Raw genomic sequence first — 21,559 nt, forward strand, 5'->3', positions numbered from 1 at the left:
TTGAAAAATTTATGCAAGACATGTAATTTACAGTTCTCAAAACTAATAGAGCCATTTTGATGTGAAAATTTTGTAAAGTACTGAAAAAAATATGTTTTACATTTTGTATTTTTTTAATCCTGTCAACTTTGAAAAGTTATAACTTAAAAACAGTAGCGAGTTGAACCAATCTATGCACAGTTATAGAAACTGCATTAGTTTATTTAATTTTCATCAGAATACTGCATTGATATTGGATTACGCATTCAAAAGTTATAAGCTTCCAAAGTTGTTGGCTACCCGGGTAGCCCGGTTGCTTTGAATAAGATGTTGTTTTGGTTGCCAGTGACAGGGTTAATCGCGATGTCCTCGGGGAAAGTCACACTGTGCGAGCTCCGGATGTTGATGAAACGTCAAATAGCTGTCCGCGTTTCGCCACTGACAGCCGCTGTCAGAGCTGTCGCCATATTAGCTTCTTTCGATCTCTTTTTCCGGTTGCGCTTGCAAGTGAAGGTACGTTTTGTGGCAAATTTGCTGGAAAAAGTGTGGCAAATGTAAGGAAATGGGGCCGAAAATCGCCATCTCTCGCGATGCAAACGCAATTTAATGCGCTGCGGTTGTGTTGGTGGTGCAGTTAGCGACATTTGGCACGGGATTGCGGTGTAAAAAGCCGGAAAATGATGACCACCAGTGTGTGAGACGGGTTGCATGTGGCTGCCTGGTCGCGCCGCTGGTGTGTTGTGTGTGTGTGTTGTGTGGTGTCTCCCCTCATCTAACGTGTGCGCGTGTGTTTCTCTTATTTTTTAGATGCCTGGAATCACCGTAAAGGACGTTGATCAAGACAAAGTGGTTGAGGGTGTTGCCCTTTTCCTCAAGAAGTAAGTACTGCGCCTACACTCTCCGGGGTCACACAATCAGCAAATGCTAACGCTTCCACTTCTCTATCCCCCACCCTCACCCATCACGCAGGTCTGGAAAGCTGAAGGTGCCGGAGTATGTGGATCTGATCAAGACCGCCAAGTTCAAGGAGCTGGCCCCGACCGACCCGGACTGGTTCTACGTCCGCTGTGCCTCGATCCTGCGCCGCCTGTACCACCACAGCCCGGCCGGCATCGGGTCGATCTGCCGCATCTACGGTGGCCGCCAGCGCCACGGTGTGCGACCGTCCCACTTCTGCCGGGCCGACGGTAGCGCCACCCGCAAGGCCGTCCAGGCCCTCGAAGCCATCAAGATGATCGAGCGGCACGCGGACGGTGGCCGCAAGCTCTCCAGCCAGGGCCAGCGCGATCTGGACCGCATCGCGGCCCAGATTTCCAGCAAGAAGCGCGAAGCGGCCAAGAAGGAAGCCGCCCAGGTGCTGAAGCTGCAGGAATAAGCGTGTGTGTGCTGTTTTTTTTTTGAACGCCCGTGGGTAAAATCCATTTTTTTCTTGTATTCCGTGCGCGGGAGAGAAAAGAAAACAACGCAACTCTGTGGATGAAAGTTTGAAACGATGGTGGTGTGGTCAGAATATAAGTTACTTGCTACTACTGTGGACGACAGCGAACCAACATCGCGCTGTCGTTGAGAGTGGAAAACAAATTGGACTCTTCCTGTGTTGTGTGTGTGTGCGTGTTTTACAGTGAGAAATTACGCTAAATTCATCCATTGGTTTCGCTACCGGCCGGTGTCGAGGGTTGTTGTTGTTTTTGGTTTGAAAAAGTCCGTTTTATTCGTGCATGTGAAGTGTCAGCAGCAGCACCGCATTGCCATCAGGTGGAAATTTACACACCAAACACGTTGGGATGACCTACCTATGGTTGCTTGGATCGTACCATGTTGTGCTTGTTGCAAAAACTATTAATTGCCATACTGCCACAGTCCTTAGGGACGGACAGAAGGAAGATTTTTCATAACAAGTGCTGTGGCTACAATAGTGGCGTGAAATGGTCGTTTAGCCTGTAACGATTAACGTGTAAAGGCTTCGATCTTTCGTTGCTACAGAAACCGACTCTTCTGTAATCTTGACTCATTGAATTGGCATGCTTTTATTTATGACAATCTGCGGGATTTATGAATCTCTTTATTCTTTCTCTCCATTTACCTTAAACAGGGAGATTATTCTTACTGAAAATGTTTAATTCAATTGTCCTTCTCGTGGGCTCTCGGTTTCATTTCTTCTTTCATTGCTTATTCGGCGCTACAACGTGTCTTGGATTCCACCAAAAGTGTGGGAAACCGCTCACGGTCACGCAATACGTTAGTCTACACAAAACGTTATTCCGGTCTTAAGGCGGACGCCTCCATGCTATTTTGCCACCTGTATTTGGTTTTGGGTCGTCCGATTCCATGCCTATAGCTCGCTTGCTCTGGTAAGCTTAATATGCTGCTCTTCATATTGTCCTAGGGTATGGTGATGAGTAAAGTTGGCAAAAATCTGGAGTCGACTCCGGTCCTACTCCGATAATTTCGGAAGGTAGATCCGTCCAGCATTATCCGGAGTCGTTTGGAGTCGGCCGGAGTCCTCGCCAGGCGTCCGGAATCGGTCCGGAAACAAAGGCCTGTATATGAAGTGCACGCATAAAATGAAAGACAACAAACACAACAAAATGAAATGCCTGATTACAAGCACATTGAACCGGACGGCTCCTGTTGGCTCCGGCCGACTCCGATTGTGGTCGACTCCGGACGACTCTGACTTCGAACGACTTTCGGACAAGTGATGGGAAAAATGAAGCTTTTGTCGGAATCAATTCCGGCTCCTTCCGAAGTTTTCTGGAATCGATTCAGGATAGTAGTTCCGGAATCAGCATCTGCTGCGGAATTGGAATCGGCTCTGGAACTGGTTTCGGATTCGGAATCGCAATCGAATCTTCAATCAGAATTGGCTTGGAAATCAGAATCGGAATTGGCTCGGAAATCAGGATCGGCAATCGAAACAAAGTAATACGAATAGGCATTTGGAGAATCAAAATTTACTTGTAAACGATCCATTCTCATGGAGATTCCGGGATCGATTTCGCTTCTGAAGCTTATCATTTCAATTCAAGAATTGATTCTCATTCCGGAGATCGAAATTCCTTGTCTGGAGTCAATCTTTATTCCATTACCGGGGGTAATTACGTTCCCAGGTCGATTCCGGTTCCGGAGCCTCTTCTGATTCTGGAATCGGCTCCTTAATCAACTAATGAGTCAACTCCGGAATCGGAATCCGCTCTGGATTTGATTCCGAGCACGGATTTGGAATTGGGTAGGTCCGATTCCGAGCTCCCACTGTTAATTCGGACGACTCCGACTCCTGGTGGAACTAGTGGTTCGGATTTTGCCGGAATCGAAATCGGAGTCGTAGGTGCGCTCCAAAGAACACGTCACTACTACGGTATAGCTCGTCGTTGTATCAGCTCCCTCCTTTGTCCTTCGAAACATACAGGGTCTAACATCGTTCTGAACATCTTCTCCCCTCGACCAAGACTCACAAGGTTTCGTCAGTTTTGGCCAACTTCCAACCGTAAAGGTGCGATATACAGTCCCAGCTTCATCCGTCGTGGCAGGTTTTTCGTCACAACTCAGCTTTCTCAATTTTGTTACATTTTGCAACATTACTTTTACATTTATTCTTTATTTTTGCATTTTGCATTGAGCATATCTAATATCTATTTTATTTGCGGAATATCGCTTTCCAAAACTCAAATATTCTAACTGATAAACAAAAATTGGTTAAAACATTTATTCAATATATCCCTGCATCAATTGCTTATTGAAGTCTTTTTCTACAGGCACTTCAAATTTGTAATTAATTCTGCAATGACTTTCTTCTCAGATTCTTTTTCATTACAAGTCATAACTGAAAATTGATAAACGCTATCTAAATATCCTACACAATGTGTGTTTGAGCCTTAAAAGGGCTCAGATCTCTCATCCTTGAGTGAAAGTTTAGATCTATTGGTATAAATCGCCCCAAATTTGGGAAAAAGTAATGTTACATCTTTTAAATTCGCAACCTCAACCTATTGATCAGCAAACGAGGTAACGATCACCAGCAGCTCTTCCAGGAAGCGCTGCGACTCACCGTACCCCTGCATCTGTATCACCTGTGCTACCGACACATCCTCCATCCCGGGCAGTGTACAGTCCAGCACCGACCGCAGCCGGGGCAGATCACGCTCGTCCACCTCCGCCAGCGTGTGCTGTAGCTCGTACTCGAGCAGCCCCTGCGAAAGCTCCCGATCGTCACAGATCAACGAAAGCACTACCAAATCTTCCTCCCCGATGCGTGTCAACCCTCTGATGTCATTTTCGATCGCATACTTGAGCAAACATTTCGCAATCTCAACGTTCCGCAGGATTATTGCCTTTCCGAGGGCCGTTAGACCGTCGTTTGCGGTGTGCCGTAAGTTCGGTTTGTACCGTAACACCACGCGCAACAGCTGGACCGAGTTCGTCCTTGCCGCGTACTGTACCAGCGTCAAACCCTTCCCATCGATCGCATCGATCGCGGTGGCATCGTGCTCGAGCAGCATGCGGACGACCTGGTCCGCCCGGTACAGGCACGTACCGGCGGCAAGCTGGGCCGGCGTAACGCCGTAACTGTTTACCACCGACACGTCGGCACCGTGTCGTAGCAATCGTGCGATAATATCACGCCGTCCGACCATCACGGCCGTATGAATCAACCGGTTCGCACCGTTCCCATCGTCCAGCTGTAGCACGGACTGGCCCTGCTCGTTGCGCAGCTCGCGCGCAACACACTGATCGTAGAGGTACCGGCCGACCGCGTTGTCTTGCGAGTTGAGCAGCGACACGTGGATGGCCGCCATGCCGCTGTTGTCCGCGAGCAGTGGATTGGCACCGTTTTCCACCAGCAGCGTCACCAGCTCGAGCGTATCGCGCGGAAAGCAGTGATGGAGCGGTGTTTCACCTCCCTTGTCCCTATAATTAACCGTTTCCGTTAGATCGATGGGGTGATCGATGTTAGCGGGAAGGACATCGTACACACAATTCGTTTGCTCAATCTGCCAGAAGTGTTTGGTGGCTTTTGGGGTGGAAAACGAAGCGTAAATGATGCCATATTCATTGAGTTTGCTGTTTGCAAAGGCTTGGAAGTCCTTTAAACAGTCTAGCAACGAAGCTGGGTTGGTCAGTGCGAAGGAAGTGTCTTCAACCTTCAAAACTTCATCCTCTCCCATTAACACGTGGAACGTAATCGTTACAGCTGGCGTTTTCACAGTCGCCTCTTGCCATGTCATACCCTCCAGCAAGGCACAGGATTCCATACAAACGATCATCTCCTCACAGCTATCCCCCGCATTCCAAAGCGGTTGCTCTTCACATCTCTTCCCCGATCGGATATACACAGACTCTCGCTCAAACACAATGCCCCCTAGCACACCGGCAAACTCCTCTGGCAGCGTGCGTACCCTCCTACCCCACGCCAGCAATGTCTCTACCATCGCTTTGTCCCTGTTTTGTACCGCCCGAAACAGTGACGTTTCGTACGTTTTCGATTCCTCCACAAAAGCGATCATTTTCCAGCGATAAAGCACCGCGAGCGCCAACCGGAAGTGATCGTGATGGACGGCGGGCTGTTGTAGGGTACAGGCCACGTCAACTTTTTTAAGGATCGTTTCCAAGATTGGCATATTTTTGCTCCGGATCGCTTCGTGCAGGGTGGATGAGTTGTCGAGCCAATCGAACCCAAGTCGTTGCAGTGCTCGAACCATCTTGTCCGTTGCCGTCCCGTTGCGTATCGCCACCGTAAAGGGATCTAGCGCAACCGTACCGAACATGTCGCGCTGGATCGTGCCGATGTAGCGCAACAGGTTGTACTGGCCGTACTTTACCAGCAATAAAAAGGTGCAGCGCTCTTCGCGCACCCCATCCGGAAAGAGTGTATCAATGGGTGCGTTCTCTTCGAGCAGCACTTTAACACAGTTCCACCGCTTCCGGCGTGCTGCTTCGTGCAGGATCTTAGCCAGACTGGTGCTGGCCTTCGTTGGGCAGCGTGCAAGTAAATGCTTTAACAGAGCAACCTCTCCCTGTCGAACCGCGGCCAGACAGCCCTGTTCAAAGGCAGCGGGAATGAAGTGTGAATACGAGGGCGTTTCAAGCAAATAAACCCCAGCAGTGTAGTTACTCGCCTGTGCGGCCGTTTTGAGCAGAAACGCGTACGTCGACGCATCAATCTCAGCCTTGCCCATCATGCCCGCAAAGATGTCGTTCCAGTGCAGCATGATGGCGAGCAGAATGACGGCCGGATGCGGTACGGTGGTGCGCGGTAGCAGCAAATCCGTGATCGCACGCCCACAGTACAGCATCGCATCACCGAGCGGGCCACGGGTTTCCGTCGCATTAAAGTGCTCAAAGTAGGGCAGCAGCTCGCGCACGCCACGTTCATTGCCGTGCTCGATCAGCTTCTGCAAAATGGGGCCCCTATTGACGACCGCAATCAGATGTACGAAGAGATCGGTTTGGCGCACGCGATCCATCAGCTCGGGCCAGCCGAACAGCTCTTCGCGAATCACACGATCGCCGGTAGCGATCGTACGATCAAAAGCCGACCGAAAGTCGCGCAACTTCAGTGCCATCGCAAGCTGATGGTCAGGATCGTTGCAGCGATCTTGGATCGTTGGGAAAAATTGCCCCAAATACTGCACCATCCGTTGCGCAGCACGGCAAGGATTCAGCAGCTCCGAAAGCTCGAAGTAATCCGCCGCCAGAAAGGCAGGGTTTCGGGAGCAACAAAACCGAGCTTTTCGAATCTCTCCACCGGCGATCCGGATCGCGTGCATCCGCTCAATATCGCCAGCGCGAAATGCTTCCAAGAGACGTTTCTGCACCGCAACCCACTCGTTGATTTTTTCCTCCGTTGGAAAGGAAAAATTAACCGCCTTCCCCGCACTAGCCCCTCCACCAAACAGGCGCACCTTCCGGTTGGCAAACACGAACGCATTCACCACGATCTTCTCCATCGAGCTGTCCGTGAGCAGATTGTATGACAGAGCGTCGTGCGCCAGGAAATTGCGATAATTCTTACCCTGTATCATCGGCACGCGATGCTTGACGTAGTGGAAGCTGTCCCCAAAGTACCCGACCGCGTACAGCATCTCGCACAGCTCCAGCTGCATGTACTCGATCGCGACCAGCATGGCGGTCGGTAGCTCAAACAGCCGCCTGGTCAACCCGTCCAGTGTGTGCAGCTCGTTCGCCTCGAGCAGTTGCCGCAACTCTTCCCGACGTTCGTCGTACAGCTGCTGCAGCTCTTCCTGATCTTTCCTCACCAACGTTCGCGTGAGTTCTTTACTCCAAACGAGCTTCCGCTCCTTGCAGAACGCTTCCAGCACCTTCCACTTGTTGTCCACGAAGAACATGTTGTTGTAGTACGGCTTGAGCCGCTTGTTCAGCTGCTGAACCGCTTCCTCGCCGATCGTGTCGACCTCCAAACCGAGCTGCTCCAGTAGCTTTCGCGTGTGCTCGACGTAATCGAACTCTTCCGCACAGTCCATCGAGATGGAACCATTCTTCAGGATGCCCGCAATGACGGACGGATTGTACTGGAGCAGTCGCTTCTCCATCCACTCGATCGTGACCGACTCCACGTGATTGCTGTGCCAGGAGGAGCGCACCTGGCGGTAGAATTTGTTCGCCCACGTCATCGTCAGCTTCCAGTCGAGCAGGCGCCGGATCGCATCGAGACTGTCCCCGACAAAGCAGGCTCTCTTTAGCTCCGCGTACTTAAAACCTTCGTTTTCTTCAATGTGTTTGCCCAGCACGTTCACGATGCTCCGCTTCACAGCGAGCTGGTCCTGGAGCAGCCGAAATTGGGGCGTCTGGCCGATCGCTTCCCTCGCCAGCTCCGCAAACGTGTCGTTCGCTTCGTCAAAGTACGCCCGCACCTGCCGGTAGCAAGCGCTCTGCCGCCGCTCCAGCTCTTCCATATCGCCCACATACACGGCAAGCGAACGGACCTGCTCCATGCTGCCGCACCGTCTCATAGCGCCATAAAACGAGTGTCTTATGTCGGCGACCGCAACGGCATACAGCAGCTGGAAAGCGGTCCGCACCATGCCCAGATGCGAGCGGAACGTTTCACACAGCCGCCGATCGTTGCCGTCCCCTACCAGGAGCTTCTTCAGTGAAATGCTGTGCGAAAACACCTCCCGCAGCTGCTTGTTCATGTCGGGGAAGAGGGCCGTTAGCATGGAGTCGACCGCGCCCTGTGCCTTGCCGGGCAGGTTGGCCGAGTTGGTCGTGTTTTTGATCGCTTCCCCGAGCACCTGGACGGTGCGCTTCATGCACGCGATGTCGGCGAAGGTGGTCGGGGCGGTGACACGGCGCCGTGCCGTGCCGGCCATCTGCTCGCAGTAGTACACGATCTTGTGCAGCGAGTAGTGCTGCTTGGTGGCGACGTAACACTTGATCAGCTTGCGGCGGGTGGTGCGATCGGGGCGCATGAGGTGGCTGAGATCGAACGATTCGCCCGCGATGAGGTCGGCCACGATGGGGCCGGTTGCTTTGCCCTTCTTCCAGTCGCCCATCAAACGGTTCGCCACGTTCTGTGGGTGGGACACGTGGCGTAGCCGTTTGCGTATTTGCTCAATCAGACGCTCTTTGGTGGCTTTTTCGAGTGCCTTTAGTTGGTCCAGTTTTTGCTCGGTCCAAGGTTTATCGATGCGTTTTAGCTTGTCCATTAAATCTTTAATCAGAGCGTCCTTATTGGAGGACGCGATCGTGTCTGCCCGCTCACGCAGCTGCTTCACCACGTGCTCTTTGTTGGGCAGACGCGATTCCCCAATTTTTCCCAACAGTTCCTCAATCAGCGCACTCTTCGCTGTGGCATCTTTCCCCTCAACACTCTGGACAATCTCCAACAAATCCTGCTCCGTTCGCTCGAGATACATCTTCACCAACGTCAGCTGTCGGCTCACCATGCGCGCAAACTCGATCACGAGACATTTGTTCACCATGAGCCGATACTCCCGAAATTGGCCCGGATTTCGATAGATGGATAGGAAAATGGCCACACAAAAGATTGCCTCCTGAAGCGGGAGATAAGCGAGGAACTGTTTGTGCTTGAGTAAGTAGAGCTGGTTGTGCAGGGTTTGCAGCCGGTGCAGAAACGGATCGTCAACGTCCGCGTACAGCCCAGTGTCGTGATGCTTTGCAATATCTTCCCAACACTCCCGGACGAGTTCGATGTGCTGCTTCCATTCGTTGGGGTCTTTCGTGCCCGGCCAATTGCCGGCCAGGTGTCGGAAGCCATAGTCGGACAGCTTCCACAGCGTGTAGATGTGCAGCTCTTCCGAGAGTTTAACGTTTTTCGCATTTAGCTGAACTAACGCGCACGAGATGTGTTGAAATTCTTCCTCCACCGTCAACTGTCTCACTGCCAGGTACGCTTTGAATATCTCTAACGAATCGTGTCTCAGCACACGGTAACAAGCGGTTGCATCATCCAACCCATCGGTCGTTATCTTTATCAGCGCCTCGAGCAGCTCGCGATCTTCACCTGCCTGTGCACACTCGAGCATCGTTCGTCCGTCCCCGTCGACGGCGGCACTATCAAACAGGTCACTGGCGAGCAGGCCACGCACCACTGGCAGATGACTCATGCCACCAAGCTTCACGCACAGATGCAGCGGGCTTTCCCCGTACAGCCGCTCAAACTCCAGCACGGTACCGATGGTCAGCTGGCCAATGCATCCTGCCAAAAGGTCGGCATCACCGGTGCTTACCGCTTCGAACACACACTCCACCGAGTCAGCGCTCTCCATCTGCAAAGTGACAAAGCTAAACTTATAGCATGTTAAATACGCACCATATTAACACTGTGCGCAGCAAACTTACGCCTTGTTATCGCTTGCGCACGACTCTGAAGGAACTGTTTTGGTTTTGCGTGCGCTGAGAACAAACGTCGCTGCCGGACGTGCCCCCACTTAAGTGACGATCGTGTGGGGGTTTCCCACCCCATGCTTTGTAGTGGTGAGGGTAAGAAAAAGACACTGCTCGTGCGCTCTCTTACCACGATAGCGCTCTTCTGGCTTACGCACACCATGCTAAAGGTTTTTTATGGTGCGTTTGTTTCTCGCGTGAAGGGGATTTTTATAAACTTTTAAACCAGTTTAATTTGCAGCGGGTCAATGCGGCCAAGCTATTCGTTATAATTGCGTGGGGTATTCCCCTTTTCGACTGTTTTGTTTAATATAGGATTTTGCACAACTTTTTGGACATTTTGGACATCTGTTTTTAATTTCTGATAAAATAAATTGAAAACAAAAATGAGTCATTTTGGATCCTCTTTTAAAAGTTGTTAGTTTTAAACTTTTTTAACATTGTGTTAATAAGCTTATGACTCCTTCCTGACATGCTTTGGCGACTATAATTGCAACAAATTAGGGAAATTGTAATTAACTTGTCTTAAAAAGTGAAACGAAAATTTAGTAAATAATTATAAAAAATAAACTATTATTGCAATGATAATAATTTACTATAAACTGGTGGACGTATCATTAAATAAATGTGAAACCACAAATTAATGCATAAAAATTTCTCTAGAAAAAAGAACAGTTCATGCCTTTTTTACACACAATTTTCGGGTGTAGTAGATTCATTGCAACAATAAACAAGATGTTTTGTCAATACAAACACATATTGATGTACCCGACACCAAATCAAAACGTTATCACTATTATCAGCTTCACGAGGACAGAAAGGGAATCTCATTCCTTCAGCCAGTCTAGCACGAGCGGCGTGAAGTAGGAAATGATACAGTCGGCACCGGCCCGGCGCATACCGACCAGCACCTCCCACAGGACAGTCTTCAGATCAAAGGCACCGATTTTGCCGGCATTCAGCAGCATCGAGTACTCGCCCGAAACCTGCAAATTTTAATAAATTTAACATTTCATTGAATAATAATGAAAATTAGCTTGAAGCTTGAAAATTCCTACTTGATAGATGAACAGCGGAAGCTCGGGATAGTCGTCCTTCACCTGCTTCACAATGTCGAGGTAGGCCATGCCCGGCTTCACCATCAGCATGTCGGCGCCTTCCTCCACGTCACGTTTCTGCAAATAAAAGCAAAAAATGGAGATATTTAACACAACAATAGCAAAAATGGTTAGCAAACATTGCCCTACCGCAGCCCGCTTCGCTATGCCCTTCGAGCCCGGTGGCAGCTGGTAGCACTTCCGGTCGCCGAACGCCGGTGCCGATTTGGCCGCATCCCGAAACGGCCCATAAAAGCCGGACGCAAACTTCACTGAGTACGACAGCACGGAGCAACGGTTTTCGAGATTGCTCTCCCTCAGTGCCTGCTTTATCGCGCCAATGCGATTGTCCATCATGTCGGACGGTGCAACAATGTGCGCACCGGCCTGTGCATACGCGAGGGCAATTTCGGCGATGCGCTTAATGCTTGGCCCGTTGTCGATAAGCCCGCCGGCGGTCAGCACACCGCAGTGGCCGTGGTCGGTGTACGGGCAGAGGCAGACGTCGCACGCAATCAGCAGCTCGGGGAAGGCTGCCCGCAGGCGGGGCAGGGCGCGTATCACCGGATTGGTGGCGCAATCGGCACCCGAACCGGTGGAGTCCTAAAAATGGAAATGGAATTTAAAAAAAAATCGTTTGTTTGTGATTACGATGAGCTCGTGCAAATCGACACGGTGTGTGTTATCACTGCACTGGGTGATTTGCAGCTACACGTTGAAGTTATACCTTGGGCATTTTATCAACCACACCGAAGAGTAGGATCGATTGCAGACCCTTCGCAACGAGCGGTTCCAGGTGGGGCAGCAGGGTGGTGAGACCGTACCGGGCCACTCCCGGCATGCTTGGAATGGGCTGGACCGCGTCATCGTCGTCTCTGGAAAAGGGAAAAGGGAAAGAAAGCGATGTTAGTCATTGTCACGGCACACTTTGACCTGCGAGTGGGAAGCTTCCTCACACCAAAAACACCGGGTACATCAGGTTGTGCGCTTCGATGGCCACATCCTGGCACTGGAGCTTTCGCAGGGTGGGATGGAATATGCTGCTGTGCAGTCTTGCCGACGTCATGGTGCACGGGTCTTCAATCGGGGAATGATTTGCAGATTGTAACCGGAACCTTCGTGTTCCCAGTCAGGACAGTGTGTGAGAGAGAGAGCGAGTGACCGGCGCGTGTGGGCAATGAATAGCAAATAGCGAGCGCGACTTTACGCTGGAATCATTGCAGCTTGGCTAGATTGTGTAATTTACAGTCGATGATCGTGCTTTGTTTGTGTTGGGCACCTGTAGCACGTGCACAACACACACATACCAATGAGCACGGAAACGCCGGAAGGTTGTTGGGAATGGATCGTGGAATGGAGTTGTTTTGGTATGATATTTGACGGAATCAATGGAAGATTTTTACACTGCCACTTGTAAATCGGCTCTATAAGCTTATATAATACTGTTTATAGACGTAAATTGCACACTTTTCTTTAAAAATTATCAGCAAACTTTGTTTTATTGTGATTTGCTTCCTGGCGAAGCATCTGTTTTTGACAACTGAATCAACCAAGGTGCATATCCTTTAAATATCCGCTTTCCTTTAGTTGCGTTGGCACTAGTGATGGGTAAAATCAACGAAAATTCGGAATCGCTTCCGAATGACTCCGCCAAAATTTAGACGTAACCCAAATTGCCAGCCCGAACTCCATAGCTGATTTGGGGCTGTTTAACGTAAAATCGTTCCGATGTCGAACTTTGTGAGTGATTAAGAGATGAAACGGTAATTGGTGGAACCGTTAAGCTTCATAACAAGCACACGGTACTTTTTAGAACTTTGCGGCTGATTAGTACTATCTGTAGGGTTGGCGATGGAACTTTAAGGCTTTTTAAGAATGTGTACCGAACTTCGTGGAACTTTATAGCTTTTTAATGCATGACATCGGTACAAGGTGGGTCTTGTCATAGTGTCAAAGACAGAAACCGTCAATCATCTTATTGCTGCTATACAAGTTAGATTATTTCTTTGAAGAAGGGATTTTGAGGGAAGTGATTGTAATTTTACAGTAAATTGTGATACATTTTGTGTAATTCATTTATATTAAGGATTTGAAAATATACACATGTACACAAACAAAACAAATCATGTTGTTTATCCCAACGATGACGATTGCTTGAAAATAAAACACAAAGCAAAATTATCCCCGGCACCGTAGCATAAGGAAGCTGCTTAGGCGCTATTTAGAAGGACCACTTGGAACTTTGATTCTGTTTATCTACTGCAAAAGGCGAATTCAAGCAGCGATCTATAGCATACCAAAATTGGCTGCATAAGCAGTTTTAGATGTTTGGGAAGAAGTCAGTTGGAGCCAAAGCCTCTCTAAAATATATACAAACGTCGCACGAAGCAACCTTGTAATCTTTGGACAGGAAATTTGGACAGGAGAGTCATACAACCTTGTAATCTTTGGACAGGACATTTACGCTTTCCCATACAAATCAAGCATAAACTTTTTTAGTTTACGCCTTGTGTGACGTCCGTATACAAACAAAAACTCCGCCAAAATCGGAAGCGGTTCCGGAAGTTAGGAGCAATACTTCAAGCTCGGAACCGTTCAGCCAAAGCCGGTCGAAGCCGTCGGAGTCGTCCGGAGCCGTAGGAGCCGTTCGGAACCGTTGGAACAGTCGGAAGTATTCTGAGATGCTTCAAATCGCCAGTAGAAGCGATACAATCTAATACAACATTAGGAGTTGATAAGTAAAAAAAAAGTCTTCTTGATTTACACTTATCTCCTACGGCTCCGACCTAGCACCAATCGAACACGACATCGAACATGAAAAATGTATGGGATTTGACATGTTTGTCTTGTTTGTTTGTTTGTGTCTGTCAGTGCACCTCCATATGATTATATGGGTTTGTTCGAGTCGGATGTCGTGTTCGATTGGTGCCAGAGCGCAGCCTTATTTAGCCGGAATTGGAGCCGCAGTACCAATGCTCGCAAGCGATTACAAGCTGTGAGTGCGATTCCGACAACCCATCACTACTTGGCACACGCGCAAGCTGTCATAAAGTGACAGCGCTTTGTTTGTGTTTAGTTGCTTGCTTTTTTCTCTCCTGCGCGATCCGGTAAACATTTACCTGTTGTGGTTGCATTTTTTACCGAAATTTGTGATAAATTCTCATTCCCTGAGCGTACGATGGGTGCACAAGTTAATGCTGCCGAGTTGCTGCAGCAAGCGCTCAGCTCAAATATCATACCGAATCAGGAGTTTCTACTGCAGGGTTCGATACTAGATTCGGCCGCCGAGAATCTGCTTCACCGGTAAGCATCGGTTTGGTTGATTAAAGCATAATGGTTCCTCTTTTCAGATGATCTCTCAATGCAGATGTCCTTGCTGATGCAAAGGTGTCAGTGCACCAGATTCAGTGCAGTGTATAATATTGTCTGTGTTGGGCCTCCACAACAACTCTCGCTCCAAGAGGGGTGATACGCTGAACCAGTAGAGAGTCTTCCGGAACCAGATTTTATAGACTCTTTTCAGGTCTTGTCTCACGCCTGAGATATAGACATTATTCGGTGGTGATTAAGCTCGTGAATGTGCGTCCCAGAATTCGAATATCCCTGCTGATGATCAGAACATCAGTGCAACGCTCCGTTCTATTCTTGCTTGTACATGGCATACATTCCACATGGAGAACTCTTTAGTAAATGAAATGGTACCACACACCAATTACATGTCAGACAAGTGTAGCTATAGACACCCTCGAGCACAATTAGTTTGCTCCTTGTGAACGAATTAGCGCTGCCTAACGAGACTTTTTGGAAGAGCTGAACGATCGTGTACCTAATCGAAACATGAAAGCGATGTTCATGTTCGAAATGTTTTTTTTTCGTTTTTCCACAGATTGCGAGGTCTTTGCGACAATGTGGACGCCAGCCCGGAAACCTTCAGCGATATTGAAATGTGCTTCAGCTTGAAGCTTCCTACAGAGAAGGTAATAATACACCTTTGGAGCACTTTTCCATTCCCTTAAATTACTTACACCTTTTCCGCCATTTCTCCTCCTAGACCCCCGTAATGACGGTCCGTGTGCGCCGTGCGCAAGACGTGGAAGCCCCCCTCCAGCTGCGCTACATCGGCCAACCCGAGCTGGGCGACCGGACCCGTCCCACGCTGGTCCGCAGCAGCCTCGACATTGCCTGCACCCCGCACGTGATCGATTTCCTGACCGAGATGGGCTTCCGGCTCGACTTCGAGTACTCCACCAAGGGGTACATGTTTCGCAAGGGTCGCATGAAGATTACCGTCTCTAAAATCCTGAAAAACATGACCGAACCCATCTCCCAAAGCTATCTGGTGGAGCTGTCGGTGCTGGCGCCCAAGGGCCAGGACGCAATCGCCGAGGATATGCGCATCTTTGCCGAGCAGCTGAAACCGCTGGTGCAGCTGGAAAAGATCGATTACAAGCGGTTCGCCCAAATGCCGTAAAAAAAAAAAACAAAAATAATTCCACGCTTTTCCGTTTGCTTTATGACTTAGTGTGGTAACGATGCATTGTCTTTTGTGGCTTTATTGCGAAAGTTTTACACCTTTTTCCCTCTCCCTCTCTCTCTTCAATATACAATTATAAACATTTGCAGGTTTCTGTACAAACAAACAGTTGAAAGAAAAGTCCCCTTTTTGGGGAGGATGCTTGACAACCAAAAATATCACAAATTATTAGAATACACAAAGACGGAAGCATGTTTTTTGTTTTGTAAAAGATTGGAAGCAAACACCCTCTTTTTTCAGTACTAAAATAGCACGCGACTGGCTCCATTTTTTGTTCCTTAAATATTGTCAATAAGTTTGTTTGTTCTTGGTTGAAATGGTAATACAGGTTGGCACCTTCTTTTCCCCGCTAATTTAAAGTATGATCATGTGTTAGTTGAACCTTTTGATCGGTTCCTTCAGCACCCTGTTTCAGACGGGGAGGCGGAAAAGCGCTAAAAGATCACAGTTTCGGTGCGGCATCAGCCCGTGGAAACCGCCAGCAAGTGGATAGTGTGGGACTTTATATTCGGCGCAGCAATTGTATCGTAATTTGTGTTCGGTAGGCCGTTTTTTGTTTACGCTTTACATTTCCCGCTCTAGTGACAGCCAGACGAACCTTGCGCGATGCCATGCCGACTGTTTGTGCCATGCTCTGCGTCCAACGACGAGGAGTCACGCGGGTAATGCTCGAGATTGGTCGATGCGGAAGGGTTTACCGATTCTGTAACAAAAAAGTAAGGAAAGCGACAGCAACACAAAAAATAAGAAACAAAATCAGACCAGGAACTTGAAAACACAACAGAAAGAGCAACAAAATCAAACCAGAAAAACGACGGGCACAGAAGAACGAGGATGATGGATTGTGGCGGGATTATTGTACAGGAAATGGGGAACTGTAGACAGCGTGTTCGGAAGGTTAAAAATGTATGCATGTGTGTTCGAATGACGGCGCAAGGGATGATGATACTATACAACTTAGGTCAGGGTTTGATAATTAGAACGGGTAGTGCGCTAAAACAGGCAAAAAGAAACAGAAAAAGATATAAGGGAAAAGAAGAAAGAATAAAAGAGGCACAACAGAACAGTTCTAAAACCGATTGTCACATACAGCGGATGGACAGGGCGCTGAGTGGCTCATTGCGCAGCTTTCCGCACCTTTTGCACCAATGCAGAATTGTTCAGATCGGGGAAGGAGAAAGAAAGAGAGAGAGAGAGAAAGAAGAGAAGAAACAGGACATGATCAGAAAGGACGATTAGACATGAAATTTATGCGCGTGTTGCTAGCAGTGCTGCAAAATGTCACTGTCAATGTCATAAAAATCTGACTGAAACAAAATCCATGTCAGCGTCACGTACTCAGTTCTGATAATCTGAGTTCTGACGTGATACTCAAAACGATTGGTGTGATCATTGCATGCTTCGTGACTTTTTTGCAACCATCGCTTGGTCAGTCACTTTCATGATTTGTTTTACTGTGATCAATTCTGAAAAATGTCACTGACAAAGTGATGACAAATTCCGGCTGAAACAAAATCATGTCAGCGTCACGAGCTCTACTGTGATGATCAGAGGTGAGACTCAAGCAGTTGGTCCGACCATCAAATGCTTGTTGACATTGTGTGCAATGCACTCTTGGTGATTCACTTGATCGTGACATGTCTCTGTCGGTGATCATCAAACAGTCAGAAAAAGTCATGATTATGCTTGTGACGGCATTAAGCTCAGCTTGTGAGTCCGAGTACCGCGGCTGACACAAGCACTCACATGTCGTGTTCGGCACGCACTTTCATTGAGTATCAGCAATGAGCATCAAGCTACCACGGATATGTTCATTGGCTTCGTTGGTGAATACACTCTGAACTCACTGGTTGAACTTCGATTCCCTGCCAACTATTGAATTTGTGCGTTTTAGTTGGCACATTTTTTCCATACAACAATATTCTGAAATTTTTCTCAGTAGGCCATGAGATTTTTGTGATTTTTCAAAAACTGGCTTTTCCATATAAACACATGCTTTTCAATTGAACTGTCAGCCAACTACAGTGAACTCTCTCTTATTTGAGAGGCGATGGGAGTGTCGAATAAGAGGGGTTTTCAAATTACAGAGGTTGAAAGTGAATGAAAGGTCCATACAAACAAGAAAGAGACAGCACATTTAGTATGCAGCCTTAACTGTTGCTATAGGAAACTGCGAACACGATTGCCTATTTGAGCATACATCATTCAATAACCATGGCAACATCATACACAAATAAGAGGGATACAGATTTCAGAGGTTTTCCAAATTAGAGAGACAAAAATGTACTGAAAATCAAGGGACTGTAGAAAATGTTCAAATAAGAGAGGTTTTTCAAATTGGAAAGGTGTCACTGTATCGAGCGTTCAACTAAAAATCATGCCAATTAAAAAGCGTTCAACTATTGAATTCTGACTGTATCACGTGATGCTCATGACATTTTGCAGGTTGCTAGTGCTACAAAGCGATGAAATGGATAAGTCGATTGCCCTCCCCACCCGGGATCCAAGTGAACATTGACACAAAACCGTCACTTTGCTGCCCCTCTTTCAGCCACACACTCACCTTGCTGTAGGCAGCGCGTGGTGCAGATCATTTTCGTCTGGTGCGCCTGTATATTCTCCATGTTCGCCTTCATCGAGAGGTGGCCAAACAGGAAGTAACCGAGCCCCATGCCACCGACGACCGCCACGAACAGGTACCCATTGTACACCATCACCGTCAGCATGAGCGCATAGCCGAGCATGCTGTGAAAGAGGAAGGTGACGGCTTCGGCGGCCAGCTTCCGGATGCGGCGCGACAGGTTGCTGCCGCTCAGTGGCCCATTGCTGACGCTACCCTCCAGCGAGAGCAGGGTGGCACTTTCGCTCGGTGGACACGAGGCGGACCGTACCCGTTCGCGTGCCGTCCTGGCGCGCACCTTAGCACCGTGGATCTAAAATAAAAAGGTAAAACAATTGAATTATTGAGCGATTGCCTATGCTAACTCACGATTGTCATTTCAGGTATCGTTCGTTCTACTTTGTAAGTGCGGTTTTTTTTCACCACACAAAGATGCACGGGACACCTATCGGTCAGTGAACCCGCCGAACGGACGGAACCGTGTAGCTGCACATTATCTACTGCTGCCCTCCTTCTTACCTTCAGCCCCTCGTACGCCACCGACAGGGCGGTCAGCGTGAGACAGAGGGCCACCATTGGTCCCGTACCGTTCACCGTCAGGCCGGAGAAGAACACGTCGCCCACGTTCGAGCCCCACCAGAAGGACATGTGCATCATCCTCGTGTGTGCAGGTATGTTGTGGTGACCGCTGTTATGCTATTATGCTACTGCTACTGTCCCGGGTTTGGTCGCCCTCTCCACCGCGAATGCTCAGCCCTGTGGGATAAGCAAAGAAAGAAAGCAAAAGTACGTTAGCGCGTTGGAAGAAACGACACGATAAGGGCCGATACTCATGGTCAGAACGGGGGTGATTTTGTGTGGTTGGAAGGGAGAAAAGGGAGGGAAAACACACACAATAGTTTACAGTGCACGCAGCAATCTCTGCTCCCGGCCCGATGATAAGCGTGTGTGTGGTGCGTAACCACAAACGATGACCATCGACCGATTGAGATGACCTGCTTTTTGCGGCCTGCACTCCACACTGGGGAGGAAGAACTGGTAGTGCTGGTGTACCTGCGAAGAAGCCTTCCCTGGCGTTGTTATTTAACCAACAACGGAAAGTAAAACGCAAGGACGGCAATTCACGTTTTAAAATACACAAGCACAGCTTACACGCGCACACACTGGTTTGGCCCATTGATCCGGTTTTTGGGGGCATGCGGATTTTTATGTAATATTGCGCCACACCACCCCACCCAATCACTTTGCAGCATCGAGCTTGCACTGCTTACCTTTTGTGGGTTTAATCAGCCTCAATCAAGGGAAAGAACCCACTGGGCGGATGTGCGGTGGTTCATCTACGCTTCTCCCTAATCTCCGTGTGGCACAATAGCAACAACAGCCTTGGCAGTGTGGGCACTTGTGGGGTGAAATGGGTACGAGCGCGGCAGGGTGTTGTTGTTGTGCAAACTTCCCACACTCTTTTCTGCTGCGAAAATCCTGCTTGACGCTAACAAAGCCGATTTTTCCAAACAAAACAACACAAACGGTTTCGGTGGTTCTGTAGCACTTTAGAATCTTTTTCTATCAACCATCTAATTGTGGTGGTTTGATTGGTGAACTGTTTTGTTTAAACCTACACACGGGGAGCAGAAGCCTACGAAACAACACACCAAAAATGCTGTGCTTGTGTCAGCTGTGTTTTGAAATAGTGGTTTGTTGTTTTTTTTCTCTCTTGCGTTTGTCTTTACTTTTCCTTTCGGGTCCGAGTTTACACCTACCAGTCCCCACACCCCTAGTCCGTCTCCTTTTAGCTCAGCGACGACAGTCGAACGAAATTTGTGCTTTACACGGGTAGAAAGAGAGATACCGTAGAAGACGCGCGTTGTATGGCGATGTGTTGTTGTTGTCTCTTTCAACCTCTGCCGTCCTTGAGCGGTATTAAGCGGCATTTACACGTAGTGCGTTCGGCTTGCTTGAGAAAAGTTTCGCTGGGTTGAGTTTTATTGCAGTGAAATAATTCAACAGGTTGAAAGATTTAAATTACTCGTTGAATCTGCTACTTTTGTGGCAAAGAAATGGAATTAAGGTCGTGTTGGGTACATTTTTGCATCTTAATGGCTATTTATTTTATATTGAGCATACATTCTGTCTTTATTGCTCCTGTCTTTGTCTGATAGGAACCAGTTTCTGTTATACCCTATGTGTATTTGAGCTAATTTGGGACAAATTACAATTTACAAACAACATGGCTCCCCTCGAAAAGCCTAAGACTTTGGACGATGGTAAGTGCGGATGATAGTTCGGAATTTGGGAACCGGAAACAAACCCAAATTGATGTCGGAGCCAAGCGGAATTGTTGGGAGCCGCTAAACGGCAGCAGGAGACAGAGAGTCGCTAAAACCGTAAGAGAAAAACATTTCAGACCATTTTTTAACAATCCAAATCTATATTTTGGTTTTTGGTCAATTTTCTGATTTCATTACAAGCCATTTAATATTATTTACCCATTCAGTGTTTTGCCCGCATGAGACTCGGGCTGTGTTTTTGTTCTCCGTTTCGTTTCAATAGTCGCGCGGGGAGAGGGGGAGAGAGATAAGATAATAATAATGACACATTTGGCACATCATCTTTTGTGTAAAGGAACGGTTTGCAGATAGGGCCGAAAATATTTTATTTCAATAACGTTTTGCCGTTATTTAATTACGGGTTTGTGCAGTTTATAAAAATCGTAGGACTGTCCAAGGGTTAAACAATTGTACGATACGCTAGTTCAATGATCGGCAAAATACGTCTCTCTGCTGCCTAGAAATGGCTTTTACCCTTATTTTTGCTTGTCAACTGCAAAAAGCGCGAGATGCAAAACAATGGCCGCATCAAATTTGACACATTGATAAAATTTTGGGCAAAAAGTTATACCACACGACAGAAAGTTAAGCCTCTGAATATCGATGGATTTTATTTATAAAGTACTAAATAGTAACATTAATCAATTGCAAACGTGCATTTTAGCAATATTACCTTAGCAATTGATCATAACTTCGCCAAATAACTGTTTGTTTACCCTTTTTCGCAAACTTCAAATGTTATCACTATTTGTCAACTTTAAATCCTAGCTGCTCCAATTAACAAAATATTGGAAAAAAGTGACAAATATTTGGCCGTAACCTTACACATATTTCGTAAAACTTTGACAAATTTTTACTCTTGGTTCATCAATTTGACTCTTCCCAATTTTCATATTGGAACTCTATGGATATTTTTGAAGAATCTATTTCATTGAGTCACAAAGTTCCCCCTTTTACTACGCTAGACCATTTTGCTATAAATACAATACAACTGCTTTACAGACAGCGTTTGAATAAATCTGCTTTAGACTTCTCGCCAAAAATATAATAAATGCTTGGCATTATGTGGCTTATACAAGGATTTATTGGTCGGCTCCCATAATTGTTTGGGCTCGTCTCACGATTTATTCATCGT

At 47.8% G+C, this 21,559-nt stretch overlaps 5 protein-coding genes and 1 long non-coding RNA gene across 13 annotated transcripts in view; 3 read left to right on the forward strand and 3 right to left on the reverse strand.

The window, feature by feature from the left end:
• The first annotated feature begins 408 nt into the window (after positions 1 to 408).
• Positions 409 to 1,560, forward strand: LOC121599025 (40S ribosomal protein S19a). 2 transcript variants are annotated; one of them, XM_041926497.1, is made up of 3 exons: positions 409 to 492; positions 787 to 857; positions 949 to 1,560. In XM_041926497.1, exons 2-3 carry the CDS (start codon positions 787 to 789, stop codon positions 1,352 to 1,354), a joined length of 477 nt encoding a protein of 158 aa, XP_041782431.1. In that variant the 5' UTR covers positions 409 to 492; the 3' UTR covers positions 1,355 to 1,560. The 2 variants fall into 2 exon arrangements, with proteins under 2 accessions (XP_041782431.1, XP_041782432.1); XM_041926498.1 differs by having other exon boundaries at positions 448 to 533.
• Positions 1,561 to 3,439: 1,879 nt separating this feature from the next.
• Positions 3,440 to 10,443, reverse strand: LOC121599023. 2 transcript variants are annotated; one of them, XM_041926495.1, is made up of 2 exons: positions 9,802 to 10,443; positions 3,440 to 9,728 (listed from the first exon to the last, which is right to left on the reverse strand). In XM_041926495.1, exon 2 carries the CDS (start codon positions 9,726 to 9,728, stop codon positions 3,966 to 3,968), a length of 5,763 nt encoding a protein of 1,920 aa, XP_041782429.1. In that variant the 5' UTR covers positions 9,802 to 10,443; the 3' UTR covers positions 3,440 to 3,965. The 2 variants fall into 2 exon arrangements, with proteins under 2 accessions (XP_041782429.1, XP_041782427.1); XM_041926493.1 differs by having other exon boundaries at positions 3,440 to 9,744.
• Positions 10,444 to 10,543: 100 nt separating this feature from the next.
• On the reverse strand, positions 10,544 to 12,503 carry LOC121599024 (delta-aminolevulinic acid dehydratase). The gene is made up of 5 exons (XM_041926496.1): positions 11,900 to 12,503; positions 11,671 to 11,818; positions 11,094 to 11,546; positions 10,905 to 11,021; positions 10,544 to 10,832 (listed from the first exon to the last, which is right to left on the reverse strand). The coding sequence occupies exons 1-5, from the start codon at positions 12,007 to 12,009 to the stop codon at positions 10,674 to 10,676; spliced, it is 987 nt and encodes a 328-aa protein (XP_041782430.1). The 5' UTR covers positions 12,010 to 12,503; the 3' UTR covers positions 10,544 to 10,673.
• A 1,503-nt stretch (positions 12,504 to 14,006) lies between these two features.
• On the forward strand, positions 14,007 to 15,559 carry LOC121598252 (mediator of RNA polymerase II transcription subunit 18). The gene is made up of 3 exons (XM_041924819.1): positions 14,007 to 14,246; positions 14,830 to 14,920; positions 14,995 to 15,559. The coding sequence occupies exons 1-3, from the start codon at positions 14,122 to 14,124 to the stop codon at positions 15,412 to 15,414; spliced, it is 636 nt and encodes a 211-aa protein (XP_041780753.1). The 5' UTR covers positions 14,007 to 14,121; the 3' UTR covers positions 15,415 to 15,559.
• LOC121598253 (high affinity copper uptake protein 1-like) lies at positions 15,458 to 18,754 on the reverse strand. 3 transcript variants are annotated; one of them, XM_041924821.1, is made up of 5 exons: positions 18,617 to 18,754; positions 18,041 to 18,410; positions 16,568 to 16,614; positions 16,282 to 16,470; positions 16,092 to 16,180 (listed from the first exon to the last, which is right to left on the reverse strand). In XM_041924821.1, exons 1-4 carry the CDS (start codon positions 18,752 to 18,754, stop codon positions 16,435 to 16,437), a joined length of 591 nt encoding a protein of 196 aa, XP_041780755.1. In that variant the 3' UTR covers positions 16,092 to 16,180; positions 16,282 to 16,434. The 3 variants fall into 3 exon arrangements, with proteins under 3 accessions (XP_041780754.1, XP_041780756.1, XP_041780755.1); XM_041924822.1 differs by lacking the exon at positions 16,282 to 16,470 and having other exon boundaries at positions 16,081 to 16,180; XM_041924820.1 differs by lacking the exons at positions 16,282 to 16,470; positions 16,568 to 16,614 and having other exon boundaries at positions 15,458 to 16,180.
• Positions 18,333 to 21,559, forward strand: part of LOC121598254 — a 132,294-nt gene continuing 129,067 nt past the window's right edge. For all 4 annotated transcript variants that reach the window (XR_006005542.1, XR_006005539.1, XR_006005541.1 and 1 more), the window contains exons 1-2: positions 18,333 to 18,423; positions 18,481 to 18,768. This is a non-coding gene — a long non-coding RNA (uncharacterized LOC121598254). The remainder of the gene's footprint in view (positions 18,424 to 18,480; positions 18,769 to 21,559) is intronic.

This window comes from Anopheles merus, chromosome 3L (genome assembly GCF_017562075.2).
Source record: "Anopheles merus strain MAF chromosome 3L, AmerM5.1, whole genome shotgun sequence".
NCBI lineage: Eukaryota > Metazoa > Arthropoda > Insecta > Diptera > Culicidae > Anopheles > Anopheles merus.